At 38.3% G+C, this 11,314-nt stretch overlaps 2 protein-coding genes across 2 annotated transcripts; one reads left to right on the top strand and one right to left on the bottom strand.

Moving 5' to 3' along the window:
- Nucleotides 1-1,240: 1,240 nt before the first annotated feature.
- Nucleotides 1,241-6,609, top strand: ublcp1 (ubiquitin-like domain containing CTD phosphatase 1). The gene is made up of 11 exons (XM_062433225.1): nucleotides 1,241-1,374; nucleotides 1,712-1,958; nucleotides 2,362-2,453; nucleotides 2,807-2,892; nucleotides 3,002-3,117; nucleotides 3,468-3,566; nucleotides 3,962-3,999; nucleotides 4,309-4,407; nucleotides 4,871-4,987; nucleotides 5,109-5,236; nucleotides 5,397-6,609. The coding sequence occupies exons 2-11, from the start codon at nucleotides 1,805-1,807 to the stop codon at nucleotides 5,422-5,424; spliced, it is 957 nt and encodes a 318-aa protein (XP_062289209.1). The 5' UTR covers nucleotides 1,241-1,374; nucleotides 1,712-1,804; the 3' UTR covers nucleotides 5,425-6,609.
- Nucleotides 6,610-7,290: 681 nt separating this feature from the next.
- Nucleotides 7,291-10,743, bottom strand: il12bb (interleukin 12B, b). The gene is made up of 7 exons (XM_062432536.1): nucleotides 10,650-10,743; nucleotides 10,324-10,425; nucleotides 9,243-9,425; nucleotides 8,053-8,158; nucleotides 7,789-7,958; nucleotides 7,533-7,693; nucleotides 7,291-7,413 (listed from the first exon to the last, which is right to left on the bottom strand). Exons 1-7 carry the CDS (start codon nucleotides 10,741-10,743, stop codon nucleotides 7,291-7,293), a joined length of 939 nt encoding a protein of 312 aa, XP_062288520.1.
- Nucleotides 10,744-11,314: the final 571 nt, after the last annotated feature.

Below are 11,314 nucleotides of genomic sequence, written 5' to 3'. Positions count from 1 at the left end.
ACAATCCTGTCTAACTCAGACTGTTGAATCTTCATATAAGCTTCATGGAAATTTTTAGATGCATTTTTGCACAAAATAATTTTGGCCCCCCATCACTTACATTGAAAGTGCATTTGAAGGGGATCTTTTAACAGCCACTATAAACAGTAGGAGTGTTTACAGTTAGGAAAGACAGACTTGAAAAATTGCGAACCCATCCTTTAACCTCTGTGAACTGAGATTGTGATCAGAGTTTGGATAAGGTTTCAAATTCAGGTCGGGGTACTTGAGCTGTAATTTTGTGATATTGTAGCAGTTTTGGTGATATTGTAATTTTTTAAATTGACTTATGTAGTGTAAGTGTAAATATTTGTTGGGTATTCTGTATAAACTGTAATTTCTGCGGAGGGAATAGTGGATCCAAATAAACAACAAACAACAATTGATTAGAAATTATTTTAGTTAAAGTATAGTTTTCAGAAGCAGGTAGGATGATATTAATATTCTTCTTTAATATGAATCATGTTAAGGAATTTTAATCTGATCTGATCTGATGACAATGCCAGGCAGGTAAAATATGATCCCATCACATTTACTTGACTAGAGTTGGTATCTTTAAGTGCACAGACGCAAATCACTTCATTTTACTAGGATAATGCATTCAGTACCACTTTACAGGGAGTCATGGGTACATATAACACAAAAAACAATAAAATATACCAAGACTGTGCATCCTGTCAATCAAATGCACCGATTTGTAACACAGTGGTATTTATCTAGTGGACAACAGCGATGTAGAAAAAAATCATGTCATGTTATTTGCCCTGAATTCACTGATTTAATTCCAGACTGCAGGATCTATGTTGTTTCTAGTGTTTGAAATGTGTGATTTATCATAGAAAATGTATAAAACATAAAATAGGCCACACCAAATATTTTAGTGCTCAAAAGCTTTTCTTTTCTCTTTTTTTTTTGGCTTCACTAGATGTCATTATAAGGATTAAGCAAACAAAAAAGTTCATAATGATTTTCATTTAGAAAGGCTATGCACAAATTAAATGTATATTATCATTATTCTTATTCTTATTTTGTTATTCTTATTCTTATTCTTATTCTTATTCTTATTCTTATTCTTATTCTTATTCTTATTCTTATTCTTATTCTTATTCTTATTCTTAATAATGTAAAACGATTTTTCATCAGGCTGCAGTATAGCGTGGTCACTATGGTAACGAAGCTTTGCTACGTCACTACCGGTAGATTTCAGGACGCAAGGAAGAGCGGAGTGTGCGTCCCTCGATGAATGGAGCTGAACAGCAAACTTGATTCATTCATTCAACTTTTCGACGAGATTTGAGTGTTTGCCAAGCATTACATGTTAGCTTGCCCTATCAGGTAAGAATATACAAACCGTGTAGCTTAGTCAGCTAATGTTAGCTGGTTGGCTGGTTATCGTACATTGTTGCTAGCCTGTGTTAGCCATCTCATGCTAAAAATATCAACACCAGAGACTGTCACACTATGTTCTCTGATTAAGTGACATTTGACCGTTGTGTCTTAGATTAACCAGCCAAAACAACACACGCTTAACAGACGTGATGTCATGTTTTGCTCTCTGTGGTTCATTATTAGCTCCTTTCTGTGTTTTGCTTAAGCTACAGCCAGTTAAAGTGTGGTAACTACACCCTGACACCCCTCCTGTTACTCTGCCTGTTCTCCTCTCTTTTGCAAGGTGTGCATGTTTGTTACTGTAGCTGCCGGAAATATTTGCTTCAAAGTGTGTGCACTTGTCTGTGCGCCAGTGTGTGAAGAGCCCTTGTGAGCCATGTCAGTGTCAGTCATCATAAAGTGGGGAGGTCAGGAGTACTCCATCAGTTCTCTGTCTGAGGAGGACACAGTGATGGACCTGAAACAGTCCATTAAGAGCTTGACTGGGGTGCTGCCAGAGAGACAGAAACTACTGGGACTCAAGGTCAAAGGTGAGAGGGCATCAGTGGTTCCAGGTGCGTTGTAGTTGGGGGAGCTAGAGTAAATAATGCCATATGATATCCCAACTAGGCTGACAGGATATCAGGACTTTATTCACCTATGTACTTGTGCATTATTAAGTATATGTAAGAACCTCCTCCTGAGTGAAATAAACATTTGATCAAATAAATTCCCCAGGCCTTGGCTACATTAATTCATAATCATGATCAATTCAAACATGTCCATCTCTCAGCATGTTTGAGTGTCAGTTTTCCGCACCTGTCTGTAGTCTGCAAAACATTTATATTTTATTTAAGATTTCATGTTTTTTTGTTTGTTGGTTGGTTTTTTGTTCAGCTAAATTAATCTCCCTTTTCTCCTTCTGCTCCTTGTCTATGTGATTTCTGCCTCCAGGTAAACCTGCAGAGGATGAGATGAAACTGGGTACTCTGAAGCTGAAGCCTAACACAAAGATCATGATGATGGGTACCAGAGAGGAGAGCCTGGTAGGTGGCATGGTGACAGATGATATTAATTGACTTTAAAGATATCTGTCTGGGACCGTGACTGAAGAAACAGCTAACTGGTAATAAGTGCCTGATTTGAAAGAGTAACCTGAAAAGCATCACATTTTATTGCTGACTGGTTATTTACTCTGATTGACTGATCAGTTAGGTGATGATCATGCTAGCTGTTGGCTACAGTTTTGTCATTTTTGTGGGTTCACATGTTAGCTAACTAGCCAACTGTATGATTTGCTCTCTAACCGCTATTTTTGAGTATTTGCTTATGTTGTTATGTTAAAGGTTCCACTGGGCTTACTGGTACAATGACACTGTGTGTGTTTTGTTTTGTAAAGGAAGATGTTTTAGCCCCTCCCCCAGAGAATGACGATGTGGTCAATGATTTCGACATTGAAGAGGAGGTCATTGAAGTGGAGAACAGGTCAGATATTTGTATGTGTCTGTAAAGAAGTAATGTCAAATTTGTTAGAAGGAAGGGAATTATATTTGTGTGTGTATGTCTAAGAAATAATGTTGATCTATTTCTCTAGAGAGGAGAACCTGGCTAAAATAGCACGAAGAGTGAAAGACTATAAGGTGGAGGAACTGAACCCTCCCAGAGAAGGCAAAAGGCTTCTGGTGCTGGATGTGGACTACACACTGTTTGGTGAGTTACAGTGACACAAATCTAACTGGGACACAACTGATTGTATGGGTCAGTAAATCGTAGCATGCCTCTATTAACACTTTACTTTCACTGTAACTTTACACTACACAACATTTCCTTTAATATTGCATCTCAACCTTTTCTTCTCTCTGCGTGTACTCATGCAAATTGTATACAGAGTTGACATTTTGACAGATATAAAATATTGCCGGATAGATATAAATTCGGTATTTTTCTTACTGCTGTTTAGTCAGAACTACAGAATGCTTTGCAAAATAGAAAGAAATACATCATATCTATCCCCCAACATGGACACTGTTCATTGATGTCTGCATCCTGTGTATGTTTAGATCACAAGTCGTGTGCAGAAACGGGCCAAGAGCTGATGAGGCCGTACCTTCACGAGTTTCTGACGTCAGCCTATGAAGACTATGACATTGTGATCTGGTGTATGTAGCTTTTCTTCTTCTTCTTAATATGGTCTAAATTGGGAAAAATTGCATCGATTACAAGATACAGTGGTTGGTTAAATATTTCTCACTGCATTTCTTTTAAAGTGCAACATTTACAGTGTAGATACAAACAGGAGATATGGGGAGGGACAGTGGGGTATGACTTGTAACAAAGGTCCTGGGCTGGAATTGAACCGGGAATGTTGCAGTTACATTGTATGTATCTTAACCATTAGGCCTCTGGATACCTCCAGTACAACTGTATTCTTTATATATACTAAATGCATATCTTGTTGCCATTACTTGATTTTTATTTCCTCTGTGTGTTGATACCCAGCAATCAATCTGCTTATTAAAAATATATATTTCACAAATATAAATTCTCTCCTTAGCTGCTACAAGTATGAAGTGGATTGATGCCAAAATGAAGGTATGTGTTCCACTTGTGTTCTTTTTTTGTGTTGTCTTCAAATACAAAATCATTACCTGGTGTCACTGAACTGTTAGTGTCACTCTACTGTACCCTTTTTTGCCAAAAGGTGGCAGTGTTAATGTAACCTACAGTGTTTGGGTTCAGCGGGGAACAGAACAAAAACAAACTCTCTCTCTCTCTTTCTGTCTGTCTGTCTGTCTGTCTGTCTGTCTGTCTGTCTGTCTGTCTGTCTGTCTGTCTGTCTCTCTCTCTCTCTCTCTCTCTCTCTCTCTCTCTCTCACACACACACTGTGTATGTGTGTATAGGAGTTGGGAGTGACAGACAACCCTAACTACAAGATTACATTCATGCTGGACAGTGCAGCCATGATTACGGTACACACCCCTAAGAGAGGGGTTGTAGAGGTTGGTACACCCACAAAACATAATTAATAAAAAATGTTGGCCTATTTCACCTTTGTGATTGTGTATATTACTGAGGAAACAAATCTTTCACAGCTGGAGAAAGCATTTATATTTAGTTGTAGGGGTTTGTCTGGTTTGGTGTGGCTTTACCTTTGAATTGTGTATTGTGCCTTAATTTGTGATACCGTCTACTTTACCCGACAAGCATGTTGTCTAGCTCTGTCAGACAGTGAGGGCTGTTTCCTGTGTAATGTGGAGAGTTGCATGTACGTTGCATGCCATCCACATCTGCACATGTGACTTCATGTGGAGGGACACTGGAGTGCTAGTGATGACAGATCAGTTTGAGAAACAGCCATACAGAAATAACATGTCTCTACATGAAGTTATCGGCCGACTTTTGTTGCTCTGTGAGAAGGTGATTACACCGAATCAGCATGTTTGATGGTATGTGCACCTCCAGGTGAAGCCCTTGGGTGTGATATGGGGGAAGTATGAAGAGTTTTACAACAGGAAAAACACCATTATGTTTGACGACATCGGACGAAACTTCCTCATGAATCCACAGAACGGACTAAAGGTGGGCTGGCAGCAGCATGGTTGACATTTATTTCGACCTCCTCCCATTATTAATCACCATTGTCACTGTTATGCACACACTGTGCTGAAACTTATTTTGTGTATGATTGTATTTATATTAGATCCGCCCCTTCATGAAGGCCCATCTTAACAGGGAGAAGGACAGGGAGCTGTATAAACTGGCTCAGTACCTAAAAGAAATTGCAAAGCTTGACGAATTCACTGGACTCAACCACAAACACTGGGAGAGGTAGGCTCACATATATATGCCAATATAATACATATATTTATACCTATATACTATAGATCTAAGAACACACACGTTTTCCAAATCTATATAAATTCACCAGAATATGTCTGAAATATGAAATATGTACATCAGTATTGTGTGTGTGTGTGTGTGTGTGTAGGTACCTATCTAAGAGGCAGCACCACTGAGGAGGGACTGAATCCTGCAATAACGTGGGCTGGGCACTACTATCCCATCATCAAGTTCTCACACAGATACACACCAAGTTGGCTATTAAAAGTCCTTCATTTCAAACTGTAATACATGTCCTACACTAACCCTTAAAAGCTCAGGACTGAGATGGGCTTTCCAATTTATGTATTTGCATGTTCTCTGTCCCTCCCGAGCCTCTTACATTTTTTTCAAAATACTGTTTGCATTTACGTTAACAATGGCAGTTACTACCAGTCTAAGTGATTGATTGTGTGGCTGGGGTAAAAACACTACCCGCGCCAGAACCCCACGACCCAAGAACTTCGACATACCTACTTCAGTCAGATATCTAAGATGCGTATTGAAGTCCATATTTAGGATGGGGGGGGTGCACAGCATCTTTACATTAGCAAGTAAAAACAGATTCTAAATATTCATACCAAAATTGAATTAGATGGTGTTGAGAGCATTGGTCAAAGATAAGTCTAAGTCCTTGAGCATCATACAGATGCCTGCAACCTACACAACCTGACATGTAATAATATGCAAATAATCCTGAAAGCTGCTGTGAGATTAAGGGCAGATAAGATAGAGACTGGTTGTAGCTAAAATACTTCCATCAAAACAACTGACTGTCGTGAATGTTTTGATGGAAAACTTCCGTTATTTGTTGTTACTTGTTTACAGGGGGTCACTGGACACAGGCTGGTGGGTTGGGGGATGTTGTACATTTACATCCTATACACACATAGGTGGTCATTTGCAGAGAAATGTATTTGTGTTTTTCTGCACATTTAGTTGTTACATTTTGCCGCACACACTCGGACACGATTAAGGATTACTTGATTTTTTGTTTTTTTATGTGGAATTCGTTAGATTCTGTATTTTTGTTAACTTTTTATTGAACAAAGTGAGGATGAGGGATAATGACGAGGTTGCAAGAAACTGACAGCACAATTCATGCATTTTACTTTTTTTTTTGTAGAAACTAATGTGTCAGCACTTATTGTCAACGTTTATTTTAAGTTATGGATGAAGAAGGGGAGTGTCGGGGTGAGAGGAAGGAGGTGAACACCAAGTAGCACTTGAAACTCTTAGAAACATCAGGGATGTGGTTTCTCAGATTTTGTCAGGTTTACAGCTCTTACACTTTCAAATTCTTTTCATTTCTTGAGATCTACCTTTTTGTGTTTTCCTCATCACATCTCTGACATCCTGGCTGTAAATATGACAATAAACCTTTTTTTGTACCTAAATTGTCTGTGAAGTTCATTGTTCCATACATACGTAGTAGTAGTCTATGCTATATTTAAACATTTGATTACAATTTGTTTCACAATGTATTTGAAGTATACTCTTAGGTATTTGGAGCAATAATCAAAATCACAATATCAAATATTTACTATTTTCATTTTTATTTACTTTGCTTTTCAAATGATGTCAATTAATAAGTTACAAGTGGCACAGAGGCAAGAGTATTTGAATTCAATCAAATAATAATAATAATATTAATACAGTACATACAATATAGAAAACTCAAATGAATGAATTAAATAAATAAATAGTGTACACCCCCGCCTTTGGAACTCTCTCCCACCAGACATTTGCACTTCGGACTCTTTAAATAAAATGCATTATTATTATTATTATTATTACGTTAACATTCACCCACAAAACACTTTCTTTCATCCTTGTTTTCTTTCTTCTTTCTCCTCTCTGGCTGCAGTCCAGTGAAATAATTTAGCAAGACTCAGTTCTTTTATTCACCCTGGGGACAGGACAAGATGGATCAGATTAAATATCGGTGGTATGATTGATTTGGATTTTACTGAGATACCTCTTAAATAGTCCAAATGATATACTTACGTGCAGTGACTCCAGTGGCTCCATGGCCCGTGTGTGTACTTATCCTTAGCCCGCACACAGAAAATATACTTCTTGCTTCTAGCAGTGACCTCATACTTAGTTTCCTCAGTGGTGTTATGCTGCACAAGAGAAGAGGGACAAAGACAAAGATGTATGTCTGAGAAGAAGTCACCAAATATATTTTTTTACAATAGTTAATCTGATAAAAAGACATCTACATCACACATGTATTGATTACCATTAGGTAGTCTTCGCTGTTACAGGAATTGTCGTGATGGACCAACTTGACCTGGAAGTCCAGTCTGTAGTAGCTGTCGGGCTTTTCCCAGGAGTTAGGATAGTCCCAGCTGAACAACTTCCCATCACTGATTTTCAGGTTAGGGGGTTGTGCTGGGGTCGCTAAACAAAGGTGAGGAGGCAGAAGGGATGAGATGGAGACAGCTGAGCGGGGATACGGGGCAGCGTTCATTCATAATGAAATCATAAACTCTTACCAATCTCTCTCAAGTAGAATGCCTTTGTGTACATCTCTAGTCGAGAGTAGCTGTGTATGTAAACTGCGAGGAAGATGCGGTGTTGTTCCTCCTTGGATGGGCAGTTGGCATCCAGGCAGTGAACCCCTGATCCATCAGCGGACAGCTCACAGGTTATCTTTTCCAAATTACTGTATTCAAGGCAAACGGGATACACTATAATCCTTTGCCTCCTCATTAATATTAGTAGAATGAGTATCGTGTGACAGAATATTTTGTCCTCACCGTTCTGCCTTTACCAGGAGCACAGCGGCATTGGATCTGTGCTTTGTTCTTGTCCAGGTGCAGTGGAAGGAGCCTTTATAGTTGGGTGCTGAGCAGTGGATGTAACCTGAAGGAACAAAGAAACCCCTGTTATCACTCAGTGTCTCAGTGTCCCTCTTTTTGTTTTCAATGCTCTTATGAACAACTTATGCCTATCTTTCCTGTCTGAGCTCTTTTTCATGAAGTTCCCCAGCACTTACAGGTCATCGATAAATCAGTCATTAATATAACTACTGTGAACAACTGCAGAGAAGATTACTGGCTTCATACCAGCCTCTTCACCAAGAAACATTGCCTCATGGCACAAAACTGGCAGAACAAACAACGCTGACGCTTTCTTTAATTTTTCCTTTGTTCTTCCCCTCTTTCTTTGCTCCCTCCTCCTTCCATACTTCCTTCTTCCCTTCCTCCCTTCCTCCCTTCCTCCCTCCTTCCTTTCCATCCTTCCTCCCTCCTTCTTTCCTCCCTCCTTTCCTCCCTTCCTTTCTTCCTCCCTTCCTTCCTTCCTTCCCTCCCTCCTTCCTCCCTCGCTCGCTCCTTTCCTTCCTTCTTCCTTCCTCCCTTCATTCCTTCTTCCTTCCTCCTTTCCTTCCCTCCTTCCTTCCTCCCTCCCTTCCTTCCTTGACTCGAGGACAACAGGAGGGTTAAGAAGCAACAGGTTTGATGTGTTTTGAGCACTAACAATATGATGGGTGACATAGTGTGCTGTTCTCTTCATTCTTAATGTTCTTTTCTATGTTCTCCTTCATTTTGGTCCCTTTATCGAAATTGATGTGTCGTCTCATTCTTTTTTCCTCTTCCTGTGTCTTCTGCTTGCTACCATCACTCTACCTCTGGTCCTCGTTTTATCTCATTTCTTTTTCCACATGCCCTGCTGTTCATCTTATCTTTTGAGTGTTGTCTGGTATTGGACCAAATCCCACTACCCCTTCTTATCTTCCTCTCCCACTAATCTTTCTTTATCTCATCTATTCAGTGACATCTCTTCTGTCTTCTCCAGTGAAATGCCTTACGCCGGATCCAATTACACAACAAATCTTTATCTTTCTGTTTGTTTTTTTTCACGTGTGTCTTTCTTTGTTCTTCTCCTTCTTTCTAACTTCTCTCTCTTACGGCAATTTTTCCATCCCTTCCTCCATCTCTTATCTTACCGTCTTCAGGGGATTTTTCTTTCAGGATGACAGGCGTGTTGTCTGTGCCTAGTTGGATCATGATCACTGTGTGGTTGAGGAACTGTCCATCTGCACCGAGGTGACAAGTGTAGTTTCCACCATTCAAGTCTCGCACTGGAATCTTGACCTCGTTCCCCCGTAGAGCTGGATTAAGGTCTTCGCCTGAGAGGAAGACATGGGTAAAGTCATTTTTTATTTACAACTGTCCTTATAAACCTATCAATCAGAGGGATTGTATCCAAATATGAATGTTCATGTGTATCATGTCCATACTTTGTTGTTTACCTTTAAATATTTTAAATATTCTGTTTATGTTCTATATGAAGTTTATATGATTTCTAGATGTTTTTTTTTATACTTTGTTAATGCTGCTCATTACTGTTTATATTGTATATACACGGTCGCCCATAAAGTTGGAATAAAATATTGTTTAAAGATAAAGATATTCTGATAAAGATAAAGATAAAGATACATTCATTGATCCCACAGTGGGGAAAATGAATTGCTACAGCAGCTCAAAAAAATAGTGATATAGAAAAAAACAACAAACAAACAAAAACAAATATATAAAACAATAACATAAAAAACTAAATATAAAGACCCTAAAATGCAATTATAACACACACATACACACATATATATATATATATATACACACAACAATACAATTATAAACTAAGTAAAAGGACCTTAAAGTGTAATAAATGTGATTATAATGTGTATAACAATAATGTGATTTATTCTTGATAGATAAAGTTTAAATATTCTCTAAATTGTATTGATCAAACTCATTGCACCTGGTCAAAGGTGATTACTGATGTGTATAAATAGAAAATAAAAAGAGGAATGTGTCTGAAAACTAAATTATTCCAACTTTATGTGCAACTGTGTATTATAAGTGTAAAATATTATGTTTATACTGCTTTATATGTAGTTTATGTCACTCCTGTAAGTTTTTATGTATTCTATGATACTATGAGGCATACTTTGTGATATTTGGTTATAATACATTTTGACTTGACTTGGTAGTAAATTTAGTATCAGTAAACTTTTATATTACCGTTCCTCTTCCAAAACACAGGCTGGTTTTGATAAGCTTCTCCGCAGGTCAGGGTGACGTCCCCCCAGCCACCCACACTCTGAGGAACCCTCAGGACCAGAACTAGTTTAATCATAGACAGTAAGACACACACACACACACACACACACACACGCACACACACACACACACACACACACACACACACACACACACACACACACACACACACACACACACACACACACACACACACACACAATTTAATTAATATTTATATGAGATCAGGAGGAGGACAGTGGGAATGAAGCATGATATTTAGTAAAGAAGAAAGAGGAATAACTAACCATTATCCATTAGTGTCTCAACGTTTATTTGGTGGTTGTCAGAGGAGGCGCAGCACAGTGCCGCATGCAGGACTATAAGGAGCAATACATGCATCTGGAGGGAGAGACAATAAGGTAGTGTGACTGTCTCAATAACACCAATTAATGAAGTTGTACAGTAGTATAGTATCTACCAGTAGTGTGGTGGTATTTATGTGTACTGCTAGGCAAGGCAAGGCAAGGCAAGGCAAGGCAAGGCAGTTTTATTTATATAGCGCATTTCATACACAGTGGCAACTCAATGTGCTTTACATAAAACAAACATTTAACAGAAAAAATTGAAAAAAACATGGATTTGTGAATTTGAGAAATAAAAATAAAACCCAATAATAGTAAACACACATATTTAAGTAAAGCCTGTAAATAAGTCATTCCAGTACATGAGTGCTTATTTCTACTTGCCACTACTGATACTATAAGAAAATATATTTATGTTGGATGAGAAAAAAAATCTTAAAGTTCAAACACACTACTTGTAGATATAACCTGGATGATCGATTAATTTGTCATACTAGACTTTGAGTCAATTTCTCTTAAAAACAGGTGTTAATCTCAATACATTTAAAGAAAAAAACTGAACTGGAGAAGTAAAAGAAAGCAAGATAAAAGAAAATGAGTATATTAAA

The sequence above is a fragment of the Scomber scombrus genome, chromosome 14 (assembly GCF_963691925.1).
Source record: "Scomber scombrus chromosome 14, fScoSco1.1, whole genome shotgun sequence".
Lineage (NCBI taxonomy): Eukaryota > Metazoa > Chordata > Actinopteri > Scombriformes > Scombridae > Scomber > Scomber scombrus.
Note: the sequence above shows the minus strand (reverse complement) of the source record. Positions and strands in the feature narration are given on the sequence as shown.